We start from the raw sequence: 27,306 nt of genomic DNA on the forward strand, positions 1-27,306 counted from the left end.
TCTTATTCAAATGTTTTATCTGATTTTCTCTTTTTTAAATCTATAATCTTTTATTCCCATTATGGTCTCAGGTAGCTGGAGGGCTTTTTGTCAATCCCAGGAAGTTATTGAGATTGGTGTGACTGCACAGGCCACCTCCTTCAGATCTTGTTCTTCTGCCAGTAGCTAAATGATGTGTTGTTTGATGTGACAGGGCTGTCTTCCACACTGGACATTCTTGCTGATCTGTGCTAAAGGAGCCATTCATTTTGTTTATGTGAGATTATTGAATAGTAGAATGGCTTGTATTGAAAGGGACCTCAAGGATCATCAAGTTCCAAACCACTTGCCACAGGTGGGGTTGCCAACCACTGGATCAAATACTAGATCAAAACCCCCTCCATTCTGCCCTTGAACACCTCCATAGATGGGGCATCCACAGTCTCTGTGGGCATCCTTTTCCAGTACTTCACCACTCTCTCTGTGAAAAACTTCCCAATGTCCCTAGAGCTTGAAATCATTCCCCTTATTTCTTATTTTCTTATAATCTCCCCCTTTGCTCTGCTGCTCTGCCCTCTTCTGATGCAGCCCCTAGAAACCAAACTCTGGAGAGAAGATGCCAAGATGATTGGATGCACTGCATATCATAATATGCACTGCATATCATAATATATGTTTGTCTGAAGCACGCTGCCAAAAGTTATTTTGGAGGAAGATCTTCAAATCCTTTATGAACAGAAATATGCACTTAATATAGCATCTTCTGAAGCCTGGCAGTCTAGTTTTGTGAAATTTTCAAGGGAAAAAAGAAGCCTTATGATAAAACTGCAATGAGTTAGTGGGTAATTTCTTTGATTTCAGTCTAATTCTAGTTGTTTTAGCTTGATATCCAAGCATAGGCAAGATCAGACTTCTAACTCCTTCTTTTCAGTATTGCAGATCAAATATAAACACAATATCTATCTAGAGGATTTACTGGATAAGCACTGCATCTGAAATCTTTGTGTTCCAAGATGTCCTTGTGATGTTGTGCCAGACAAATAAATAGCTGCTACTGAAGTATACTGCTTACACACACACACACACACACACATATGTATATATATATATATATATATTTGTTGTTTTTTTCCTGTGAGGCTGAAGGGAAAAGAATGTCTAATGCCTGAAGGAAACATAAAGGTAAGTTCTGTGTTAAGTTTAAGAAGCTGTTTTTGTCATGTGAAACCAAAAATCGATTATAGGTTAATGCTGTAACATCGGAAGACCTTTAAAGATAGAAATGTTTGCCAAATAAAATATATCATCCAACTGAAAATTCATTTTTGTTTAGAATAATTGGAGCAGATCTGCATGTTGTTGTGGTTGGAAACAATTTCCCATAGGAACAGATAGAGAAAGAAAAAGTACTTATTACCTGCTTCCTGCACGGTGGGTTTTTTGTCTTTTATAACGTAAGTCTCATGTGTGTGGCTGTGTGCAGCTGCGATACTGTTCTGTGGGAGCCTTGCTCTGGATTTCTTTAGGTCACTGCTGACCCTCAGGAAGAGTCAGTCTTAAAGCACATATATACAGAACGCAAATGCTGGCATTATTTTTTGCTGTACTACCCCCAAGCCGTCTATACAGCAGTTATATGAGGTGTTTGCCATGTCTTTGCTTCCATACCTGGAAAGGCTCCAATGCAACCTCACAGCACTGTAAGTATGGATGCCAAAGCACTTTCCTGTATATTAACTCCAAAATATGTTCTGTCCTATGAGTGGATTTATCTTTAATAAAATTCTGTGTGTGAATAAAAGCCAGACACACGGCATGCCTGGCTGGAAGGCCATCCAAAGGTGTCAGGGTGTGTCTATAGACATGCCCAGCATTCGTCCCGTGCTGGTCTGAAGTTACACTAGCTGCTGTCTTAGCGCTAGAGGGTGCCCTAGGACAGGGAAAGAATAAGAGAGGAAGGATCTGTCTTTACATTTCTGAGAGACAAAATTACATTGTTGTTTTTGACCTCAGGTACTTCCAAGGGCCTTCCACAGCTCTACTAACCCATATGTCCTTTTTGTACTTGTAGAGACTGATTCCAAGCAAAGGGATGAAGGGAGAATCTTCACAATAAGTTTAGAGTATTCTCTCATTCATGATCATAGCAAAAACAAACAACCCACCACCAATAATACTGATAATACAGTTAGCAAAAAACACCCAGAAAGGTACGTGCTCACTCTGTTATTAATATGACAACTCTGGCATGAAAAGAGATACACTCAGTGCTTTCTTTTCATATTAAGTCTATTTGTCTCCTATTTTTTTTTCCCCTTATGAAAAACCTACTGGGTATTTCTCATTAACATTCACTGCACCATATCAGAAAGAAAAGAATATCTCTTGACAGTCTTGTGCTAAAAGGCTCAAGTGGTACTTTAAGCTTTATCATTGTCAATCCTGATTAATCCCACCTGGTTCTTTACAATAACATGGGGTTTGTGTCACTGTGACCTGCACCTGGGGGTAAGTGATAGATGTGTAGCTCACAGCTCTGTAAACCATTTTGAGTTCATTTCATTAAAGAAAGTCTTAATTAAGGGCAAAAGCACATGTGAGGATTAAGAAAGAAATATGTAGCTTTTAAGCTTGAAAAAAATCTGGTATAACAATCTCTAAAGTAGTCAGGAGCTGAGATCAATTACTGTGGTCATCTTGCAGAGATGTGCATGAAATAGGACAGTGAGATGGAATTGGGGCTGTGAACTGACTGCAGGATCAAAAAAACAATCTTCTGCCGTGGGGAAAAGGAAAGTCGCACTTCTGCCCACAGTCAGGAGTTATCTGTGCGACTAGATGATTGTATATATATCTTAGTACAAAAGCATTCAATTATATAACCCCAGTGGGAGGAATACTTCTCAATGTCTAAGCACATCATCATATTAAAGGAAACTGCCTGTCTAAAACTAAGTCAACAAATGTGTTAAAAAGTGATTTTGCTGTGAGATCAGTCACTGATACCCCCTTACATTTATTTCTCAGCCTATTTTTTCTCTCCCTTCCTTTTCAAAGACACAGTAAATTAAAGAATAAATTGAATATAAATCAGTATACATGGTAGGATCATATGGGAACCAAACTGGAATGAGATTAGTTGACAAAGGTCATTTGTCAGTGTTTCAGACGTAGTATTTCCTATGTGAATACTTGTGACTCTTAATGTATAACTGCAGTTAGCTTAAGAACTTGACTGTGTATTCACTTTCTTTTCTTTTTAATTGTTAAAGGTTTTTGCCAGATTTGGAGGGCTGTTCACAAGAAATGATTTACAGCTGAGTTTAATTTACAAATAGTCATTGCGTGAGTTATCTAATGTAGCACTGACCACATGTTGCTCAATAATAATTAGAAAGGATAATGTATGAACAGCAAAGCTTCATTCTCTACAAGAGAATCAGAGAACACTTCTAATGTAAATCACACTGGAGATACAGTTTCCTTAGGTTATACGCCCAGATGCTTAAACAGAGTAATTTTCTCTTCTAAATATGTGCTTCTGTATACTCTGTTACTCCTTCAATATGTGATCATTTGCATTTTCTCTTGAGAGCTGAACTCAATGTATTCTTAAAGAATAGTTAGTTAATTGAATCAATGTGTAAAAGCACTGTGCTATATGAATGTTGGAAAGCATTAGTTTGAATATGAAGTTGTGTCGCTTAGGAATGTCTAGACTTACGTTAGATTTCCATCAGATTGGAGTGGGTAAGAAAAATATTAAGGTTTAGAAATTCATAGTGAAAGTTATTGAGCTTGCAACATCAATTCACAATGCTCAGGTTGTCAGTTCAAGTTCAACCAATTAAGAGTGCTGCTATGACTCTCCCAATAGATAACACTGCTGGAAACACTTCCTACATTCAACAGCAGATGGGCTTTCCTGAGACCACAACAAAGCATCCGATGCATTGTCTTACAGCAAGTAGTGGTGCTACAAGATGGCATTTCAGTCTGGCTTTCATTAATGTAATAACGGCTTGCGATTATACATTGAAGTATTGCTGCAAAAATAAGTTGAAGCACTCTATAATGGTAAGATGGATGTCAATGCCTCGGCACTGCCTTTTGCTTGAAAGAGCACAACCTCTGGTCGTTTAAATCCCTCGATGTCTATCACTGCCTCCCCCATGGTTTCAGATATGTCCCCACTCAGCTGGGCTGACAGGTGCTTATCCAGTCTGAGCCCTGTAGTTCTCCCTCTGCAGGACGTGAGCCGACTCAGTTTGAGCTCCGTGGACGTGTGTATTGGCAGCTGTTAAAGAGGCAAACACAAGGTCCTTTAACAGCTGCACATAATTCACATGACTGCTTTGGCAATGTTACTGTCTAAATGGGTTCACTTTCAGATAACTGAAAATTGAACTGAAACGTGAGGTAAATAGTATGTATAGAGGAGAATATTTCTTCTACAACGTGTGTCTGATTCAGCAATGTCCTTAAACAGAATTACTGTTGATTTCAGTGAAGATAGCAAGGGTTACCATCAGCTTCTGTTTGTCCATCAGTTTACTTTGTAAACTCAGAAGCTTTACAGAGGTTTTCCTACAAGTAGAATTTCCATTGAAAACAGGTAATTTAGAATGAATAGACTTCCTTAGTACTGGCAACTCAAAAGTTTATACAGTTAACTGCTGAAAAATGCCAAAGCCTAAACAAGAATGGAAACATGTACTGATTTAAATCAGCCCCAGTGAAATATGTGGGAAAATGGGTGCCTATGAAGAAGAGGACAGAGTGTGTTGGGGTGTGTAAATAAAAACAACGGTGTAACATGAGGTTTTGGTAACAAATCAATCCGAAGGAACAGGAATATGCTATGATATTGAAATTGTTCTGCATTAATGTGGGAGTAGTATTTCTCCCTTTGATTTGTATGGCTACAGCGTATAGATTAGCATTGGAGAGCAAGCAGCATTAATATAAACTCCAGAAATGAGATCATAAAAGGAAGTTCTACTTAGCAATACCTGTCATCGTGTGATCCCTGGAACAGCACCTTTATTGGGAACATCCTTTTCTTGGACACGTTTCTCCCATTCTCAGTGGCTGGAGTTATTCCTGCAAGGAAATCCTGACAGCTTTCCATATTGAGTGAATAGAAAATTGACTATGAAGCATTCCTGCAGCAAGAGCAATAGAGGAAGCCACCTGAGTTTTGTCACGGTGCATAATGCAGAACTTTCCGTAAGTAAAAGACCAACAAGTTCCCACTCCTGTAAGATGAGCATGATGAATTTTTTGAGAGCCAATTGCTCCGTGTTCCCCTTTCCCTATCTGAAATTTCCTGTGTGTTGTAACCATTTAACAGTATGTTACTACCATCCATTATGTCCTGCCTTATTCTCTTTCAGATGAAAGAGACGTTTCTGGAATTCCTCAGTCCCAATGACTGAATTTGAGAGTTAATGCCAATGGAATTAGCACACTGCCATTGTTGAATGGTCTCCTGTGGCTATATAAACATTAAGGTGACACATTTCCAAAGCAGATGATGTTACTGCTGCAATGCTGTTATTTCAAGAATATTTCTTAAATATCAATGTAGATTTGACATTTTATATGATGTTATATACATATTTACTTAAGAAAGAGTTGATTTTGCTGCTTCTACTTAATTTTTGCTGAATTTTGATTTACTTGCTGAGGAAAATCTATTACACTGGTTTGACATGGAAGGGATTTATCCGTGAGAATGGAAACGTTTTGAGGTTTGTTTAAGCTGACCTCTTATTGGCAAATATATTTAAATGACAGCTCTATTAAGAGAGACTAAATCAGTTTCTGAAGTAGATCACCTGAAAAAGCTGGAACAGAACAGACACCAGGAAACCTGAGATCCTTCAGCCTGGGGAGGTTTTGCTGGAGAACAGACGTCTCCCACACCAGCTTCTTCCATTAGCATAACTTCCATCTCTGTGAACAGAAATAGACAGAGGATTAGATGCCTTTGTCATGTTGCTGGCTAAAACCTTGGTAAAATGATGCTTTGTTTTAACTTCGAGGTTTGCAAACAAATGATGAGACAAAGTCAGATGGCTGTGGTGATCCCACTGTAGGCTCATCATAACCTCACCTAATGCAAGTGAGAAATAGCTAAACCTGAAGGTTGCTCAGAAACTGTTCTGTTGTTGTTTTTTCCCCCTTCTTTCACAAAATTACTGATAATGGCTACTCTATAGCCAACATAGTCACTCAGTACATACAGATAACACTAATGATTTGCTTTATTACCAGTTTCCTGATCCCCCCTTCAAATCAAATAAGAAACTGTATTTCTGCAGCTGTATTTTCATTTCTCTTCAGGTAAGGAAAAAATTCATTCAGTCCATGTTAAACCAGAACCTTTAATCTAACGTTCCCTCCCCAGTTCCCTTTTTTATGTGAGATTTGCTCCTCTGCAGTCGCCTTTCAATCAGTGAGTCAGCAGGTTTGCTGTGTGTCTGCTGGTCAGAGCCCAGAACTCAGCTACTGGAACGTGGGAAGACAGTCTCAAGTTGAGCCCACTTAACAGACAAAGAGAGACACATCCCTCTCCTACATTGTGAAACAGCCCCTCCCAACAGAGCAGAAATGCTTCTGGAAAGGAAAAAAGAAAAAAAAAAAGGACTGCAGATTGCATAATTGAATATGGGACTTTTGTGAACGTTAGGACTGGAAGAGAAGAGAAGGAGGCATTATCCATTTCAGCTGTTTGTCTAGAGAACAGCCCTGGGTTGCATTCCTCAAAGAAGGTCACTTTTTGGCACAGGGGATGGTCTGTTTCTGGATGGTTCATGGGTAACGGGGTAGAAATGTGATGGAAGCAGGGAAGAGTTGCCCATGGCAGGAGTTAGTCGATATGTAGAGAATGACTCTGTAAGTCACGCATACTGTGCATGAGTTGGATATACTAAGTGGATATGTCGTTAGTGTAAACTGAAGTGCTTTTACTCCCTTGAGGGCTGTTAGCAGCTCTCTAAAAGCAGAGAGGAGAGCAGCTAGTAAAGTTGGTGCTTCAGAATTGCAGTGAAAGTGCTTACATCCATGGATCAATCTTTTGTCAGCCCTAAACCAATGGCTGATGGCTTTAGTGTATCTCCACTGTCACCAAAAGGCACTTCTTGGGAAACGAAGCCCCAAGGCTCAATAACATGTCACCTGTCCCATCACTCTAGCCTTATTCTACAGGCAGGGAGAAGGACTGTTCTGCCAGCCTCAGCAGCATTTAGACTGCAGGCATGTCTCTCCTGGGAGTAATGTCTGGGCGTTTGTGAAATATGATGTGTTGAAACACAGGGTTTTATTTCTGTAAGTGCTTGGCTAGGTACAAAAGCAGATGGCAGGACTTCTGAGCCCAGCAAGAGGACACTGATGGTGAAGCACACATATGCTTTCTTTTCTCCTCTGTTTTACCTTTTATTTTTCCCCTTCTTTCATTCTACCCTCACTTTCCCATACATTTCTCCCCCATCTACACACTTTCTCTTCCTCTCTTGTTTTTTTTTTAAGAACAGAAGTTATGGAGCCCTTCTTTTCTGGGGTTCTTCAGGAAACATCCACACATGGCTGAACAGGCACCAGCCTTACAACAGCTGCAGCTTTGGCCAACAGCAAAGACCACCAGTTTTAATGCCAGGTAGGATAAAGTGGTCCATCATCTGAGTCACCTAATATGCTTGAGGTTTTATCACCTCAGTTGTAGTAATCTAGTTTTATATATACTGTGAGACCTAAATATGTAGCATAAAACTCTGTGGGGAAAGATCAGTGTTATTGCCATCATTTATTTGACAAAGTTGGTGTTTCACCTCTGGGGTCTTCATTCTGGGGCAGATTTTCCCGATTCTCTCTGGTTGCAATGCACTGGAAAGCAGCCTGACGCACTGTTGTACCATTCATGTGCCAGCAGAGCATCTGTCCTTCATGGGCCCAGAACTCATTTAATATTACTGGGAACAATGTGCTTTAAACAAAAAGTCATAGGAATAAGAGATGAACAGGTATGTCAGAGCCTTCTTGTCTGCTCTTGTCGAGACAGAATCGTTCTCTGCCATAACACTGATTTGTGCAGAAATCAGTAATACAGTGAGAGCTTTGCCAGTCATTCCATAATTATGCTGCCCTTGCACAGCTGATGTTTTTTTCCCAGATACTCTAATTGCGTCTTTCATTTTTATCCCTAATGATGATGATTGTATCTTCTTGTAGCATATTAATCCCTTTGTCATCTCAGTGTTTACACCCTGCAGACATGTTCATTTCTGGAGCCTCCAGTCAATGTGTTGTACTTAACTGCTCCAAGCTTTTCTCATGTTCAGTCCATCCAGTCCCACTCCAGCTCAGCAGTGGCTGTGACAGTGAGGTGATAGGAATTAAATGGAGTTTTACAAGTTTGTTTTGCAGTAGATGATCAGAATGAAGCCGTGCCAATTCCCTGCTCAGTTATATACTGTTTTCATAAATACATCCTGTAGTTATATTTGGCTTTGTTTCACTCATGGAAACAAAAGCTTTGCATTTGCTGCAGAAAACCACATAAACTATCTGTATAATGTAACCTCCTTAGTATTACCACATTTTAAAGATGGAGATGGCTGAACATTACGGTGTTCTTGAAATGATCTTTGTGGCCATGACAGCGCATTTCCAAGGTCACCTTTTTTCATTTGTTTATCAATCCATCTGTCTTCAGCTTTGCATGAAACAAAGGAGCATCTCACAGTGTGGACTGTGTGTAAGCAGGAGAGAGACAGGCAGAAGTTTGGGCTCTAGCACCATTCAGTTTGCCTGTGTTCAGTAATACAATTGATCATTTTTCCTACTTTAGACATAATTTATATATATATATATATATACATATATCTAAAATCCTATGGTGGAATTTTCCATGACTTTGCTCCTTGGAAGCCTTTGAAACCTCAGTCCACGGCAGTAGCTGACTTTAACAGCAACAGCTACACAGTGAGCATCCAGTCTGGCCTTCTAATTGCACATCACTGGATTGCCTTCAAACATCCAGGGAGCCCTGTAGCTTCAGTTAGAGTAAGGCAGTGAAATCGTGCATTACTGAGAAAGCTTAGAAAAATGTGAGGTGCTCCAAGTGTGTATCTCCTTTTGTAATAGGACAGACTGGAATTAGGTGAGGCAGCAGTCAATAGGGCAGGCAGAATCCCATTCTGTCAGTGCACTTGGCACTGATCTTTGTTCTTTCTCTCTGCACAGCATATAGGAACAAGGTGTTGTGTCACCCTGCTGTATCTGCTGGCACACTGATGGAAAAGTGCTGAGGACACACAGTAACTTCACAGCTGTTTCTAGCATGTGCTGCCATCCATCCCTTTTTGATGAAATATGGAGATTCCTTCTGAAAATAATACTAAAATATATGCCACACACTGTAATTGTGCCTTTAAAAAGAAACTTTGCATTTATTCCAATGGTAAAATGTAGTGACAAAAAAAAAAAAGAAAGCTGGTGAGGTTTGGAAGGGTAAATGTAATTGTTTATTACCCCAGAAGTCAGTGTATTTGTTTTTTACCTTTGCTTTTCATCTTTCACTTCTCTTACTCCACTGATCCAATTGTTTTCTTTTCTGTTTGTCCTTGTATTTTATGTGTTGCTGTCCCAGGTTACCCAATTGAAGATGGGCAACAATGTATCTCTAAAGAGGCTTCCAGGAGAGTAGACACAGCTGTAAGGATCTATCAGTAAGTAGTTTTTTAACTACAAGTTCCAGTTCTACCAAAGATCTGGGCTGCTTCTGCTTTTCACTTCAGTGGAAACCACCTACCCTTTTGCTTTCCCAGCAGCAGCTTCATCAGCAGTGGCTACTAGAGACAGGAGACACAAGCACTGAAGTGTTTTAAGGCCACTCTTGACAAGAAATCTGGAAGGCAGATAATAATAATGATTAAAACAACTCCAGCAGCAGCTCTGTGTAAAAGCTTAAGCTTGTAACCACAGTACAAGGGGGTGGCAAAACCAATAGGACTATAATTGATACTATTTAATCTGTGCTGAAGAGGAAGGCTTGCTCTTAAATATGACTTCCTTTCCTCCTGCACACTGCCCGGCACTCTTAGAAGAACTTACATATTTCTGTGGAATTTACATTATGTTTCTATCTGCATTTGTTTGACAGGCACAGATTGGCTTGTGAGCTGCCAGTCACCGAAGGAGACTTTTCCCATCACAAAAGCGGAGACTGTGGTTGTAAGAACGGGACCTATTTAGCGTGCATTAGTGACTGCCGAGCTACAGAGGAAAATAATTGTAAGTCATTTGTTTCTCAGTAGATTAAACTCAGTATTTTCAGTGTAATGTGGTTCTTAGACACCTGTCCTCACTCCATGTGTAATTTGTCTGTAAAATATTCACATAGCTCAAAGCCATGGGCTGTTCCTTGGTCTTTCAAGTAACTGCAAACAGTGTATTTAAATCATTCAAGTACCTGATGTTCTTAACAACTTAAAAGCAGTTGTCCACTATAGGAGGGCTAATTTTTAATTTTTAATTTTTTTTTTTAAACACATCTATCCAAAATGATGCTGGGCTTTTGTATTCACAGCAGGGAGCACCGTGAGGTTTAAATATCCCTTTAATCACTAAGGATGTAATAAAAACAAGCAGAGTTCTTTGAGCTGCAGAGTGTTACCCAGGGAAAAATCTACTCTGGAGCTTACAAATGTGAGTTGAAGAGACAAACTGGGCAATAAAATCCACAACTACGGACCAAACTGGCTCAAAGTTGGTCTGTAGCTGCCCATCAGGAGCTGAGACTCAGAGGGGGAAAAAGGCCATTCAGCACCTCTAGAGCCATTAGAGCCAGGTCATAAACATTTCACAATTTGCTGGGTAGGGGGAGGGAGTTGTGGGTCTGTGATCCTGCCTGAAGTTTGTACCACAGCCCATGGCTGCAGCAAAGAAAGAATACAAGGAATTTGTTAACATGAGAAGAATGGAGGAATAATGTAGGCGGATAGAGACTGCAGCAAAGCAGTGAAGTGGAAGCTGCGTTTGGCCATGGACATGAATGTGGGTTTATGACAGCCTTGTCTCACTGCAGGCTTGAGGGATCTCTGAAATCTGGCAGGAACTGTTTAACAGTTACTGGTGATACTGGTGATTATTGCCTGAATATTGTCACTGTGGACACCAGAATCGTTTTGTTAACATGTGATGAACTATTCGGGTGAGAAAAAGCACAGCTTGGATCCTCTACAAGGACCTTGTACTTAATTGCCTTGATATTCCCAGCTCTTTGTTACTGGCTTCAGACTTTCCTACAGATTATATATATCCCATCATAATACTCTATATCAGCTTTCATAAACTGCCTTGCAGGATGTCTCCATGATTTGGTTAGGCATCCTGTGGGCTCAGCTCCCTTCTTCTAAGATATAGGCAGAGTAGTACAGAGCTGTGGCTGTATAACTTCTTATAATTCTTTTGATAAAAATATAAAAGGAAACAAATGCTGACTGTTCAACTGCATTTTACCTGAGTAAAATGATACAAAAATGCTTTGAATCCAAATCTGCTACGTATGTTTTAATTGTTCTGCTCACTTGTGCTTTCTGGTTCATTATCTTTCTCAACATTCTTTAGTCACTGATGCTGCAGGAACTGAGCTCTGCTATGCTCCGCAGAGCTCCCAACAGTCTCTCTTTGAAGATGGTCTCTTTGATAGGGAGTTATACAGTTTATTGACTTCATGTTTTGATTAGAACCTTGCTGTGATAAACAGTATATGGAAACTTTCTTAGGAAACTGATGGAACAAATCTGTGTTAAACTGAACTGCCAGCAGTTTCCAAGCTCTGCACAAACCTGCTCTTCTTTTTCCTACGTGCACATGTGTATCCATGTAAAAATACTGATGCACAGTGTTCGCCCAGAGCAGCCAGTTTCACCCTCCATGTCTCCTTGCGGGACACTCGGTGTGTGAGGACAGAGTCTTCCCTGGGGCAGAAGAGAACCCACAGCACCATCGTTGTTGTACTGGGTGGCACTTTGCTGCGCTGCAGAGCTGTCCTTGCTGCCCCTGAGCTGAGAAGTCCTTACAGAAAAAAGTGCTTTTTGTGGATTTGAGAGGGACAGAGTGTTGAGCTGTGTCTGGGAAGCACAATAGGCCGACAGGAAAGCAGTGCACCTAACATCAGGAGTCTGTGAAAACTTGAAAGAGCTCCAGACAGATATACTTTGCATTTGACTCTGGACTGCAGCCTTTGAGGCCAAACTCAGCCTTCAGTGTTAAGTGGCTGTTAAGCATTTCCCTTCTTGTCTCAATGCTAACTAACTGCTGGGTGCATATTCCAGGACGGCTGGGGAGGGCGGATGTGATAAAGAGGGAGACAGAAAAGCATCTTTTTAGTTCAGGAACCGTAGCTTTGTGGCCAGATACCTCAATCCACAAACCTGCAAGAGGAAAAGCCTGTGTTAAACATCTAATGCGCTACTTTTCATTTGCATGGGCCACTTTCACATATTTCCTTCCAAAAGAGATTCCCATCCCTGCTCAGGAGCATGGGCGAGCGGCCCACCCTGCAGCACACTGTGTCCAGATGCCCGTTTTGAGTTTGCATTCAGCTGCTACCAACAGGCCCTCTCCAACCAACTGTTTTGTTTTACCAAATGTGATTTGGCTTTCTGTGAGCACAGGGAAAACCTGGGGGTAATACAGTGTGGGACTCAGCATGGGGCTTTCGACCTTACAAAGGTCAGCCTGCTATGGGGCCTCTTGCTGGGGTCCTGGGGTAGGAATGGCTGATTGCGGTGTAACACACATGAAGACACCAGGCTATTTGTACCAGGAAAAAGTCATTGAAACCATCTGCCACCGTGAGAAGATATTGTACTGTGGAAGCTGAAGTCGGTCACTAACAAGGACAGGCAGTTGCACTCAGGCTGGCACAGCCTCGGAGCAAGACTTCCATCAGGTTTTTTCCTCTGGATAAACACTGCTTTTCCCCACAGCCTTCCCCTGTGCATAGCCAGACCATTTGCTCTGTACAGGTTAAACCTGTATTTAAGGGAAAGACTGGTAGGCTCCAAAGCCAACTGGAGATTTTAAGGCTGCTTCTTGTTTTTTAAGTATGGAAATAGGTAGCTATCTATTTGTTTGATTCTGAGTCCTGTTAATGACATGTTTATTACATTCTCACTATCCATCCTCTGCAGATGGCAGTGTCCTTCCTAAAGAGCTGCCAAGATGCTCTGATGCTGCGGCCTATATAAACCAGGTGAGAATCTGCTGAGTTGCATTTAAATGGCAGTAAGGCTCCCCTCATGCTTCAGAGGGAAGTATTTCTTAAATGTATGTAGCACTTCCCTGTGTTACTTTTTCTGGCTTATACAAACTCAGGCAAACAGCACTGCTCCACGTAGAATCGTAGATGTCCCAAGCTGGAAGAGGCCCATAAGGATCACTGAGTCCAACTGACTTCCTGACAGTAGCTTTTACACCTTGTGCTTGATCTTGTTCTTAGGGCAGAATGGTGTCCTAGAAATTCTGCCTGGATGGAGGTGGTGCAGCCACCTGCAGACTCAGATCCTGATAACCAAACCCTCCTGCCAGCTGGCACACATGATCTGTTCTTCTGTGGCTTGAGAGCTCCCAGCACCAGCCAGAGATGGCAGAGATCACCTCATCTCAAAGGGCTCATGGTTTAGAAGGGAGAAATAGGGGAATGAGTGCTAAGGGTTAAAGCTTCACATGCAGGAGAACTGCCAGAAAACATTTGCCATACTACAAACTCAGAGGGGAATGTTTCTTTCTAATCACCTCCTCAAAGAGATGCAAAGCAAAAGCTCTTGGCTTCTGCTTTTGTCATCACTCATCCCCTCACTCTGCTGCCGTAGCTCACCCTCTTCAGCATAGCAGAGCCTCCTGTTAGAGGTAGGCAAAGCAGGATTTTTACCTGCTGCTTGCAACGAGCTTTGAGCAGAGCTGCGTACATTGCTGACTTACACATCCCATGTCGACTCTCTGCCTTCCTTTTCCTCCCCCAGCCTTCCGATTTGCCAATGAATTGTTAGACACGGTTCACCTCTGACTTCCCAGCAAACAGCCCAAGGCATTCTGTGGACAGACAGACAGGAGAGTAATGTGCTAAATTCCCCTTTGGCTAGTAATGAATTTCACGGAGATTACTCCTTTAGCCATGCTCTCCAGGAATAATAACAAATTCACTTTTTTTCACTCTTAAAACCTCTCCAGTGCAACTAGAAGGGCTGGGACATAGCTAGTCATCGGTAATTAATGACTCCTCCTTCGCCATCAATCAGCTGGGAAAAGCCAAAAGGATGTGAGTGCTTGTAGAAACCTGTGTTCTCCAGACATGTTGATAGGCAGTGTGCAAATGAAGTGGCAGCAGGAGACCATCTGATGCCTTTTCGTGGAAGGAACAGTAAGTCATGATACATCCCACGCTCCTGTCAGGTGAAGTCTGAAATTCCCAGTGCTGCTGCTGCTGCTGTGTGGTTTCTGACTGTGTGGGATGTCGATCCATCTCACTGGTATCTTGAATCTGACCCAATTTTTGATCCATTTTCCCTTTCCAGATTCTCATTACAGCCATTGTGTCTGCTTTCTGCAGTTAAAATGCTAGCATTGCAAAAGCAGGACATGGGAAGCAGATTGGATGCTGGCTTCCCTTCTGTAGCAGAGCAGAAAAGCATTTCTGCATCCTGTTCTATTTGTGTCTATTAGTGATTCTGAAAGCATGAGCAGAGGAGATTTGATCTTAATACCATTCACAGTTATCTTTTTCCTTCCGATCTGTTCTTTGACATATGTAATAGTGTTCAGTTGAACTACAAGTTATGTTACCCCACTATATGACAGCCTCCTCCTCAGTGGTACTGAGACCCTGCATTTGGATTTAGCTGAAGAAGAGCCTGTGGTCTTTTGTGTTGCTCACTTTAGAAGGGAGGTCAGCAAGGCCTTTGGAGGATGTGGTCCCACAAAGTTGCTGGTCATCTGCAGCTATAAAACACTCCTCAGGACTTAGCAAACACTCCAACCTCTTTCTTGTAAATGCTCTTTCTTGCCACAATAAACAGTGGCCTTTCTTGTGCTCCCTGTACAGTGCTGGGATGCCTGAAATTCAAAGTAATGATGAGCCGTAGTGAAAATCCTTTGAATAAACTCTTTGTTCTCGTTGCATGTTGTTGCGTTCCCTGCTCCAAAAGGCGCTACATGCAGAACTGAAGGGATGTTTTTCTATAGGAACTGACTGTAAATTCAGAATGCTTTGCATGTCAGTCTAAAAATCAGATGTCCCAATAATGTCATTGGCTGAATAAAAAGTGTTTATCTTATTGCAAGCAAAACTAGACCATGAATCAGTTGCTGCCTTATAGTGACGCTCTTTGACATGAAGCAAGGAACTCCTAAATTTGTTGTGCAGGATCCAGCTCTGGCCCATTGAGACTGATATCCTGCTTTTGACCTCCTCTTTTTGAACTCTATATTTGACCTATAAATGTTAGTATAGCTGTTTCTATACATGAATGCTTGGAACTCCCTCTTCACCGAGGTGTAGTGGCTGGTTTGTGACCTGAGGCAGGAGGCCTGATTGCTGTCTCTTAGCACTTGTAAGCACTTGTAAGTACAAAAGCTAATGGTCACACTTGCAGAATAAACTAATTAAGGGAAAGCACTGCAGTCCTTCTGTTGGGTTGTGTGCAGCCTTTCATTCAGTAAGGGCAGGCCTAAATAAAACCTGTGCCTGATCCACGCTTCAGATTTTTAGGTCACTTGCACCAGTTCTGGAAGGTGCCAGCTGAAGGAGGTTGGTGCCAGTAAAATGGTTGTGTTAACATAGCTGTGTTGTTAAAGCCATGCAGCTTTATTGGTGAGGCGCTGCTGAAAAGATAAGCTGTGAGGATGTCTGATGCAGCAGCGAGAGCCATGCCAGTAAAAAATGGTGAAACAGGAAAATGAACTGTAGTTAAAGGCTGTGAATGGAGAGATTGACTAGGTAGGCAGCCTTACCTGATGCATTTCTGTTAGTGGAGAAGGCATCTTTTGATGAGTGCATACATTACTGCAGTGTCTCCGTTTTGAGATGGTCTCAAACTTTAAGTTTTCCACAAACTGTTAATTGCTCGGGAAGGAAACAGCTTCCTGATTCTTACAGCTTCCCTGATCTGACATGAAGTGATTCTGCGCTCTGGACATGAGAGTTTTACCAAATCCTTAGAATAACCAGACAGAATTCTTTCTTTGCTGGTTAAGGGGTGTTTAGGCATTTATTTATTTGTAGGTATGTTTTCCAGTAGTGATTTTAGTCTATTTGTTTAGAAGTGCGTTAGCAGTAAATCAAGGTGCATTTCCCCTGTAGGGTTTCCTGTATGTCAAAGCCATGTTAATTCTCTTTGATTTTCTTCCCTTAGTCCCAGCCATTGCTGCAGATCCTTCCTCTCTTTGTCCCTTTGGACATCAAAGGATTGCAAGGGGACAGCCCTGGCGAGAAGCTCCTCCCTGCTCATTAGCCTCCATAAAACAGGAACTCACCTTGGCTAGCTGTGCTTGGAGACCCATCTGCATCTCGGTCACTCTTGACACTGGATCTCAGATGGAAGGGCTTTTGCTTGCTTCAGGACATCAGACCTGCTTTTGAACTGGACTGTTTTGGCTCCCTTATTGAGAACTCTGGTGGCTCTCTCAGCTGTGTGACTTCCTAGATTCCACATTACATGGAAAAATGCAAGTTTTACCAGGTAGGTACGGCACTCCCTCCTATGCTGTATTGTGCAGAAAGGTCCTAGAGCTATGCCAAAAGTGTACAATAATTTCAGATAGAGAGGAAGTGCTTCTAGCGATACCAGCACTTGTAATTGTGTGACTATAGATAATAATAATTGTTATCATTACTGGAGTTTTGAGTGTTTTCTGTGAGCCTTGAAAGATGCTTTGCAAGGGTAGTAGATGTCCGCTTACAGCTGTGCCCAAAACTCCCGTATCTGTATCAGCTTGTACAATATAACCTTTCCCTGAAGGATAGAGGCTTTATCTGTGTATTGTCTGTGAAGTAGTGTAAGTTTCTTTGGGTTGAATGCCATAGAAGGTTTGGAAATATTCCTTATATTGCTAAGAACAGTTCAGGTGCAAAATGTTCCGTCTGCCCTTTGAAAGTGAAAACCCCAAGGAGACATAGGCTACAATTTCTACCATCTTTTTAAGCCCAAACACGGTATTTTTTGTTTCCATAGGTATTATTAATGTTTTTCTTCATCAGTCCTCCTCATAACATGCTATTAACCTCTTCTCTGTGGGACATGATCATACTGGGCACAATGACAGATATGTACTAGGAAACCGAGGACCAGACCAGAGACACTGCGTTTGTCAGTGTAGCTGAAACCCAGATTTAGTCCTGTGTTTTCCAATAAATTGCAAGGAAAAGTCTGCTGATGTAGTTCAAGTGTGCAGTTCACCTACACTTAGAGGTGGCTGGGTATTCTCAGCTTCTTTTCTCTGCTGCTGTAGTGTTGTTTCGTGGGCAAAATACTTGTACAGTGACTCAGATAGCTTCTACCTTCACCATGGTTTTGGGGTTTTTATCAAATCTTCCATAGGGCACTGATTCATACTGCTACATCAAGAGAATTTTGACTTAAAAAGCAACAGTGCAGTACCTCATCGTGTTAAAAATTCCAGCTGTTTCAGAAGTTACCTCGTGTTCTTATGGAGTCATTTTTTGGTACATGACCCTACACAGCAGAAATAGGACTGTGTGCCTTTCAGAGATGAAGCCGTAGCACTAGCAGAAACACAGTCCTGTTAGAGCCAAAAAACTTTGTGTTCTGGGAAACAAGTTGTTCTCCAAAGTGCGGAAGTGTTTGTAGCATTTATAAGGTCAGACAACATGAGTTTCTTTGGCTGTTGGCAATATTAATATATCAAATAGCTTTATATACATGTATGGGTTCCTTCCCTGAGGATTCTAGATAGTTTCTTCACTGAGACAAATTCAGCATCACCCAATCTCTCATTTCCCTTCCTCTCCTTTCCAGCACCTAAATAGGAATAAGATGTATGCAACCCATTCTAGTCATAAACCAAAGCATGAACTGCTCTTATTTGTATCAGAACTTTAAAGACCACTGTGGTATTGAGTGAAGATCTCTTAATTTTCGGTGCTGGCCTTTATTGTAGCAGATGTCTTCCCTTACAAACTCATAAAGTGTATGTTTTAAAATGTGCTACGTGTGGGGCTACCACAAGAATGGTAATAGCAATGATTGGTTTTAAAGTAACTTAGAACTAAAACGCTTGGAAGATGTTTAAAGCTCTCTCAAACCATCCTTAAAATAAAAACTAAACAACCTAGAAGGGGAAGCATCAGAAGTATGGTCTTAAAGGTTGTAGTTCAGTGCTTGGACACCTCATTGCAAACCTCTTTGTGCTGTAATTCCAGTGTCTTTGTGAATGTGAGCACGGCTCTGACGTTAGCTGAATGGGCACCAAATGGGAATGAATTCAGAGCACCCTGCAGGCCAACCAAGTTCTGCCAGGCAAATATGAAGTCGATCCTGCAAATGGAAATCCATCACTGCAGACTCCCATTGAAGCCAATTGACATGACTTTGGTGGCAGCTGTGTGCCTCTGTTAGCACAGCTCATACCTTTATATGCAAACTGTTCATATCCTGTTTCTCAGCCTCAGACAGGGCACACAAAATCTGTGACAAGAAGAACGTTAGCAACATTTTAAAGTCTGTGCTGCAGTGTTGATTGTGTGCCTGGCTCCTTGTCCTCGTCACTCATACAGGTTCACTGGAGAAACCAGATTAAATCTGCCTTTGATTTTTAATTCAGTATAGAGCTCTTTTTTTTGCTTTAGTTTCTTCTGATTTCTTTGGAAGTCTCTCAGTGAGGGCCCCTGAGATCTGCCTTGTTGTAGGCTCATTTAATGGCGTTGGAATTTGCTTACAAAGATGTTAATTGTAAAATTCATTTGGGGGAAGGAGTGAGCATCTATCAAGCTAATCAAAATCTGTTTGCATGTATTTGTGACTGGATGACTCCTGTGGGAAATCAGCCCGATTTTATTGTAACTCCTTTTGATACATGCGCTGCACTGAGCTACCCAATGCATCGTCTCATGGCGCTTTCAAGTCGTTGCAAGAGGATATGAGGGAAGCTTTAGTAAGAAGATGTTAACAGGCTAATCTTAGCGAGCAGACTAGGTGTCACTTCTTAGCCAGTTCATTAATGTCGGATCAAAGCAGAAAAAAAGGGTAAAGGGTATTTTTTTTTAAGTGCCTAAAGACCTTTACAGGTTGACAGAATTATGTTTAAATGCTTCTTAATTCCTGATAGAGTAGGATCACATCAGGTAGCTTTTGTGGACGTGTGTCCCTTTCAGGAAGAAGCTGTTTTGTCTGGAAATAGTTCCCTTCTTTCCGTGTCTGTTCTCTTAAAGATATTACCCAGGTGAAAAAAAGAAAAAGATAAAATCCCTTATTTCTGATGTGCTCTGAATAAAATCCAATCCAAGCTAATAGGCAGAGAAGTTTTCGTTTTTAACAAATAGCCAAGTGTGGCTGATAATGCATGGCCAGGAAAGCTGACAGCTGTGTGCTGCTGAAGGGAGCACCTTCCATTGCCCTCACAGCCATCCCAGTGAGCTCCAAGTCTGCTTCAGACCATCCTTTTCTTTTCTTTTTTTGGGGGGAGGGGGAATATTCAGTTCTGTCTCCTCCCTTTCTTATCTCCTCTTACTGTCAGCCTCCTGTCTGGCCCTTCCTAGTCCTCTGCAGTGATTCTTCACCTCTGCTGCCCACCAACTGTCTGTTGTTTTCTCCCCTTGCCTGCTGCTACACTTAAAATATTCCCAATCCTTTCAGCTTTTATTTTATTCTTATGGTGAAGTGTTTTGTGTAGCCCTGCTCATACCAGAACCGGAGTTAAAGTGGATTGTGGCTACCCACCAGTCTGACTTTTAGGATAACAGAATTAGGCTGGGTTTGGACAACACATAAGTCTTTACAAAAGAACTCACAAGCTAAAGCCAAACCTGTTGAATAAGCCATTATGCCTTTTGAGCCTTCTAAGTAATAAGAATAGCCTTGGAAGGAAGATAATGGATTTTCCTTAGGAGAATTACTGTGGCACAGGTAAATGTGTCCCAAGCGAGGCAGCACTTGGGATTTTCCTGGGTGAAATCACAACATTCACCTACCTGAGCTAAAGCAGTGCTGTGTGCTGTGGTGATTGGGGCTGACAAGTCCTGGGGTGAGGCAGGAGCATATGGCCAGAGCCCATCTGTTACAGCAGTGTGTGGAATTTGGTAGCTTTGGGTACTGGAACTGGGAAGGCCGACTTAGGTGCTGTTTCCCAGAGCCCGATCTGAGCAGGAGCAGCTGTTCTGTGCTGGTGCCCTCCTGCCCATCTGAAGTTCCTGTTTTTTTCTCTCCCTGGTAGACATTAAAGCGCCATGTGAAGCACTTGCTTCCCCCAGCCTGGAGCCCTACCCGCAGAGCTCCATCACAGTCACCCTGGAGGACATGGGTCTCTGGATGAAGTTTCATCAGATAGGGACAGAGATGATCATCACCAAATCCGGCAGGTGAGGGGACCAGGATGGCTGTCCACATCACACCCTTCTAATCTGTTTGCAGTACTCTGAGCACTCATTTCACATGGTGACCCTCAGACTTGTGCCGCTGGCACAAGAGTTGCATTTTCAGGCCAACCTGGAGATCCAGACTGCAAAGTGCAAAAGGTCACCACGGGGCTGATGTGTTGAGAAATCTCTGCTCTTATCTCGGTACTTAACACTGATGTTCTTCCTGTTGCTGTGCTGTTGCTCTGGGAAGTGCCCAGGGCTTCCTTTGCCTCTATCACAGGCAGCAGCATAGGAGCAGTCAATACCTGGTGTTGATTCTGCATTTGCGGATGAAAACATGGCTTGTAATGATAAGCAGGCTGGTCAAAATCTGAGTCATGTTGTGGAGCTTGTGGTGAAATGAAATAGTAATGTGTTATGTCAAAGCTGCTGGGAGCTAAAGTAATCCCTTTGGTAGGGAAGGAGGTGTTGAGGCTTTTCTGCAGTCAGAAGATGAAAGTGGTGGTAGGGAGTGCTGGAATGGAAAGCAAGATGTGCTCCCAGGTGAGCATAGCCCACGCTAGAAAACGCTTTAATTTGTGCTCCAGGTCTGCGGTAGCTGTATGAAGCTAGCAGCTGCATACAAATTCCACTTATTTTCTTTGAGTTTTCCACTGCTGCACTGCAGGAACTGGAGGCACAAAAGCAATAACAACGTCGGGCCATTAAAGACTGCTGCCATGGTAGTGCCTATTCCACCTAAACCCATAGGACTGGATAATCAATACAGCAGTAAGACAGTAAAAACGTTTGGTAGCTGGCCTGTACAAATACTACTGCCATAACTTTGTGTGGCAGTGAGTAAACATGACCTGCTGCTTCAGTAGGTCGTTAAACAGCATTTGCTAAGTACAGAAATCCTTACATTCATTTCTCCTTCAGACGAATGTTTCCACAATGCAAAATCAAAGTTTCTGGCTTAATCCCATATGCCAAGTACCTCATGCTGGTGGATTTTGTGCCTGTGGACAACTTCAGGTACAAGGTAAGCACCTTTGATGATAAAAGTTATGTTTTAATTCCATTTTTGTTTGAAAAAGATTTATCTTTATGCTTCACTGGCCAGGCTGATAAATAAATAGTCTTCAGACAATGTTCAGGAGTAATTGGTGGATTTCATGCCTCTCTGGAGCTATTTGTCACTTTTGCTTGGGGAGCAGCTGGAAAGGTAACTGATCTCCATTGTAACTAGTAGCTTTTGATCATGATTAATGTCACATTTCTCTGATGGCCACCAGGAGAAAGGGTGGAAAAATGAGGCCCAAACTTGGAGCTGTTTTGGTAACCCAGTCATAGCTCACAAGAGATAATCCGCTGTTTGTCAGGATCAATTCCTCAAAGGAATCCTCCACATCAGACAGTGAAGCAGAGTTGCTAGGGCTATTTAAAATAAGCCATTTTTTTAAGCTCTAGATTTCCATCTTTCTCTTCACAGTGGAATAAAGATCAGTGGGAAGTTGCTGGAAAAGCAGAGCCCCAGCTCCCTTGTCGCACCTATGTCCACCCGGATTCCCCAGCTCCTGGCAGCCACTGGATGAAGGAACCCGTCTCTTTCCAGAAACTGAAGCTCACCAACAACACTCTGGATCAACATGGACATGTAGGTTGTTGCTGGCCTTTGTGCCACGCTTGCTTGGAATTCATTGCAGATAGATGTAAAGTGAGATAAGTGTGAAACATTAGCTTATGTAGAAATTAAAAAGATATCCAAGTGCCCTCTCTTCCTTCTTCAATCCAGCCCTCTTACCTGCCTGCTAGGGAAGGTGCAGCCTGTGCTGTACATGTGATGACACAGTGGAGGCACCAGCCTCAGGCAGGCATCCCTGGATTGAAAGGGAAGTCCTGGGGGTCTCCACAGAAAACTTTGCTCGGTGTGTGAGCAGTAGTTGCACATGGAAACCTTTGCCTTTGTCTCTGTGCCAGATCATCCTCCACTCCATGCACCGTTACAAGCCTCGCTTCCACATTGTGCAGGCAGATGACCTCTTCAGTGTTCGCTGGAGCATCTTCCAAGTCTTCAGCTTCCCTGAGACTGTCTTCACTTCTGTTACTGCCTACCAGAATGAGCAGGTAGTGTGTGAGTCCAAAGCATTGCTAAATACTTTGTACTTAGAAATCTTGCACAGGAAGGTGTCTCCTCCAGAGCAAATTAACTTGGGTGTCTGTGATTGATAAAGGAAGGAAAAAAAGGCAAAATATGGTTCTAGCAGAAAATATCTAGTCAAGGATTACATGAATTGTGCATATTAAGTGCACTGTCAGTGACTAACAGAACCCAAAAGGTAGTAAAAAATACAGACAAAAGGCCAGATATCAGGTATTGACCTTTTATATTTCTCTGGTTACATGAATCTCACCCAAATTCCCACTGACCCCGGGGAAGTCATTTCTCTCTGCAACTCACTCATAGAAGGAACTGCTGGGAGAGCTCAGATACTGTGCCATGGGCATCCCCCAACCCCTTGAAAGAGCTGTTGAGATAAACACTGAGGTAAAGATCTTGAAATAATAAAGACCCAAACCAGTACTGAATCCTTGTCCTTTATTTTAAGATCACAAAGCTGAAGATTGACAACAATCCATTTGCTAAAGGTTTCCGGGAGCACGGGAAGAACACTCGAAGGTAAGCTATTTTTTCATCTGAATTTATGTATAACATGAGTTTATCTGAATTCTATCCATGTCCACTGAGCAAAATAGGGCCACTAGCTCTGCAGAGCATTTCGCTTTGCCCATTGCGTTTATTTGTATATGAGAGTGATGCTGCATAGCAGCCTCCACAGAGACTTGGGGAATGGGAGGAAACACAGAATTTCCTACAGAAATATGTGATGTATGACAGGTTTGAGACCTGGAACTGTCATGTAGCTTAGCAAGGAGGTATAACATGCAGAACATCAGAGCGGTTCATCTCACCTTTTGTCTTTCCAGGTCTTTGTCCTGCATCCCATGCATACTTATCAAGGTAGAATGCTAACTTACAACCTACCCCTGTGCACTGTTTCTTTCCCAGGGAAGGACGAGCCAAATCCCAGAAGCAAAGTCCAGCCAAGGGCCAGAAGAGAAAGCTGCCAGAGGAAAAGGAGTCTGGCTCTGAGGAACGTGGTAATTTTAACAAGGACAAACACACGTTGATCACAAACTGTGCCTAGGCCACACGGGGGAAAAGAAAGAGGCAGGGACATACCTCTGCTGTGCCTCCTCACTGGGGAGAGTGGTCTGGGCAGGGTCCCTAAAGGCTGCTGCATACAGCTTTGCAAAGCTGGAAAGTGGTGCTGACTCCCTAATTCAGGAAGCTTATAGGAGAATGAGCCAACAAATGATGACTGGCAACCCTTTGTGAGGCCTTTCCCTCTACATTTCTGTCTGCAATCTCCACACGTACATTCAGTTTGTCTGTCTCAGGATTATGAAATCTCTTTGCATATGGTCCACAGGAACCTGCTCACATTTCTTGTTAATGACTCCTCCCCATCTCTGTGTACGCCTGCCTCCAGCCTTGCTTTGTGACTGCATGTGATTGAGGGCTGTGCTCTCCTAATGTTTTCTCTTCAACAGTGACACCACTTTGCAGCATCACCCATGACTTTCTTCTACCCATCTGCCTTGATTCTTGTCTGTGCAGTTGTGCCAACCCTGGTGCTTGCACAGCTGGGTTGTGATGCAGATAGTGGAACTGATACCATTTAAAAATAATCTTTACTCTTTCTGTTAGGTTATTTTTAAGCTTGATTGTTCCTTGCTAGGTTGAGGGAATGGAGCAGAACTGAAAGCCACACTGTAAGAGCAGAAAAAAGCACTAAAGTGCTAATCCTTTAAGGCAGTGTAGCTGCAATAGAGGTAATGGTGTGTTTCCTTCCCCCATCCTGCAGTTACTTCATCTGTTAATAGACCGTTGTGAGTCCAACTCTCTCTCCACCATTCTCACTTTTTTTTCTGTTCTTTCCTACTGTGAGTCAGATTTTGAGAAAGATGAAAATGTGGATGTGAAGGAAGAGAGTAACCCCGTTGTGGTCAGCAGTGGATACCCCTTCTGGATCTCAGAGCAGAACAGCAGCCTTCCCTTTCCTGCAGCATCGCCAGTGCCAGCTGAACAGAGGGAGGGTCCAGCCAGAGAGCAGCAAGTGCCTACACCATCCTACCAGACATACCGGTAAGTCCTGTCTCCTGGTGCTCATGTCACAAAGCCACCCTTCAATTGATGAGGTACCTCCTCTTTTATAGGCTATTTCCTAAGAAAAACAGCCAGTGTGAGTGAGAAGGTTGTTTTTCTGTTGGTGCCATACTTGTGTGATAGGTGCTCGGTCAGCGTGGAGATATCTCTGTAACAAAGCCTTTCTGTTTTACTTCTAACCTGCTGCTTCTGAGCATATTCATGTCTTGGTAGTGCTCTTTATTTCCCTGTGCTGAAATGCTTTCCTACCCAACTCTGTGCAGCACAGAACTTGCCTGTCCTTTGGAGGAGTGGAGGACTCCAGTGATTGTCCCTTCCTCCCTGAGTTGTAGTGAGTGGCTTTACCTTCTATTGACACTAAATTTTTCCGAGTGACAGCAGGACTTGGACTAAAATCCATTTTTACAGTAAGACAAAGATGTGGGTAAGGCTGTATCTGCACAAGAGAGTTAATGTGCCATAAGCCAACATGTGAAGGTGAAGAACCCTTTTCAATATGTGTGTAATTCCATTGGAGTACAAGATGGCTCACCTGGCTTTCCTGCAAGCATCTCCACATGATGAATGAGTGTGAATTCCCACCCAAGGCCAAGTCTTCTGGGTGCAAGGCACTCACAAGGGGATACAAACCCTTACAGAGCCAGGTTGTCCTTGTAAGGTGTGCTTGTTTTGAATGGAAAGCCAGTGTTTGAAATGGCATGGGAAGAGGGCAGGCTCTTAGCACTGTTTTCCCCAGGGATCCTTGTGGGTTTTCGGTGGTTTTATGCTGTGGTGGGTTTGACTCGCTGCTTTCTCTGCCCTTGGGGAACAGGTTCCACGAAGCTGGGGACAACCAGCAGCTCCCCAGTCGCGATGTCGCTGCCTTGAACGACTTCCGAGCCAGGTGCCACCCCTTGGATCTCGCCACAGTGCCCGAGCATGACTCCAAACAGCTCCCAGAGGGCTTCACCAACCTACCTCCGCTGCCCCCACCTCTGCCCCCTCCCCAGGACTACACTGGAGTGGTGAACATGGCTCTGGACTCAGTGGGGAAACCTGGAGCTCGAGCACCCATGTACAGTCCTTATGGCACCGAGCAAGGCCTTGGGCAGTGGATGGTGCCACCCCACAGCCAGTACAGGGCGATGAGCTACTCAGCCTTCTCCACAGATTACAACACACAAGGGGCTTCAGGACATGCCCACGGGACCATGGCAGAGTGGAGCCAGTACCCACTGTTCCCCTATGCCTGCTGGTGAGCAGGGAGGAACCTTCCCAGTGTAAAGACTGAAAGAAAATTGTAAATGAGAACAAATTTGTTCTGGGATGTTAACCTTGAAGCCTTGTCTGTAGTAGGCAGAGACATTGCTGCAGATGGTGGCATGGGACGCCTTCACTTCCTTGTCTCCTTGCACAACAACCCTATTGGTATTTCACAGGCAGCGGCTACACTGCTGGCAATCCCAGCTGTGTCAGGGCACGTCTGGCTCCATCTGTGTGTTCTGCAGTGCTTTTTCTCCAGCAGGAATAAGAAACCACAGGAACTGTGAGAGCAGTGAAAGAGCTGCTCTCTCTGTCCCAGTCCAGGATTGCATTTGGCAGTTTGCAAAATCCCTTCTTCCTGGGACATGTGTGCAAGGAGATGGGGCTGAGGAGTTTCAGTAAGCCAGGCCAAGGAGCTTTAGAGGATTTTTGCAAGGATAAGCCAAAAAAAAGCAATTCCAGTGACCCCTTGAGCAGGTTCATCACTTAGTATAGTCAGACTGAAGTCTTGCTTTCTTTTCCAGGAGCATGTGGCAGTAAAACCTGCACTGGTACATGCAGCTGTGCATCGTGCAGGCAGGGAAGAGCTTGTCTGCTGCACGAGAACCAGCAGCAAAGCTCTGTATTGTGTCTGTGTCCCTCCTGCCAACCCCTATCCCATCTCCCCTAGGTGTGAGGTTAGTGAAACACTCCTTTCTGCTGGTGGTGAAGGGACATTGTTCACAGAATTTGGGGCTGCTCCAGGGGTCTCCAGAGGCGGCCTGTACTTGCCAGGAATAGCCGTGCTGGTGTTGACACTCCAGGACACTGCTCTGCCTGGGTGCCAGCCCTGCACAGCAGACTGTGTTTATTGCTGTTAAAATGACTCTGAAAAGTAGCCCTGCACGTTTGTGAAACTCAGCTACAGTGAATTTCTTATTTAAAAATGAGTATTGCCAATGGGTTTGTGCTGCAGTGATGATGTGTGCAGAGCAGCCCAATGAACACAGGTAGTTGCTGAGGTTCCCTATGATGAGCACTGCCAAGAAAACACCCCAGGGCTGGTTGGTAGCTCTGCTTCTTTGTCTTTGGAGCTGGGTTTTGTTTCCCTCTCTGATAGGCTGATTGTGAGCATGGCCAACTGAAGAGAACAGGGCAGCACAGGGAAACCCAGGTGCCAGCAGGAGAGCGAGGTGCTGTATCAGATCCCAGCGTGGCTTTGGGAGTGCAGCAGTTGGTGGAGCTGGGCTGGTTGTGCAGGGTGAGCCCCAGCCTTGCACATAGGATTGCT

At 43.2% G+C, this 27,306-nt stretch overlaps 1 protein-coding gene across 4 annotated transcripts; it reads left to right on the forward strand.

The window, feature by feature from the left end:
* The first annotated feature begins 1,079 nt into the window (after positions 1 to 1,079).
* LOC107321317 (T-box-containing protein TBX6L) lies at positions 1,080 to 26,471 on the forward strand. 4 transcript variants are annotated; one of them, XM_032447881.1, is made up of 12 exons: positions 1,080 to 7,639; positions 9,632 to 9,710; positions 10,145 to 10,275; positions 13,182 to 16,727; positions 20,437 to 20,581; positions 21,503 to 21,605; positions 22,056 to 22,220; positions 22,544 to 22,690; positions 23,173 to 23,243; positions 23,634 to 23,725; positions 24,581 to 24,773; positions 25,606 to 26,471. In XM_032447881.1, exons 4-12 carry the CDS (start codon positions 16,712 to 16,714, stop codon positions 26,030 to 26,032), a joined length of 1,359 nt encoding a protein of 452 aa, XP_032303772.1. In that variant the 5' UTR covers positions 1,080 to 7,639; positions 9,632 to 9,710; positions 10,145 to 10,275; positions 13,182 to 16,711; the 3' UTR covers positions 26,033 to 26,471. The 4 variants fall into 4 exon arrangements, with proteins under 4 accessions (XP_032303772.1, XP_032303774.1, XP_032303775.1 ...); XM_032447883.1 differs by lacking the exons at positions 1,080 to 7,639; positions 9,632 to 9,710; positions 10,145 to 10,275 and having other exon boundaries at positions 10,296 to 13,243; positions 14,221 to 16,727; XM_032447884.1 differs by lacking the exons at positions 1,080 to 7,639; positions 9,632 to 9,710; positions 10,145 to 10,275 and having other exon boundaries at positions 10,296 to 13,243; positions 16,401 to 16,727.
* The last annotated feature ends 835 nt before the right edge of the window (positions 26,472 to 27,306 follow it).

The sequence above is a fragment of the Coturnix japonica genome, chromosome 15 (genome assembly GCF_001577835.2).
Source record: "Coturnix japonica isolate 7356 chromosome 15, Coturnix japonica 2.1, whole genome shotgun sequence".
Taxonomy (NCBI): Eukaryota; Metazoa; Chordata; class Aves; order Galliformes; family Phasianidae; genus Coturnix; species Coturnix japonica.

Coding starts and splice junctions, on each gene's coding strand:
- LOC107321317 (XM_032447881.1), top strand. Junction 20,582..21,502: donor ATCATCACCAAATCCGGCAG/GTGAGGGGACCA, acceptor TTTCTCCTTCAG/ACGAATGTTTCCACAATGCA. Junction 22,221..22,543: donor CTCTGGATCAACATGGACAT/GTAGGTTGTTGC, acceptor TCTCTGTGCCAG/ATCATCCTCCACTCCATGCA.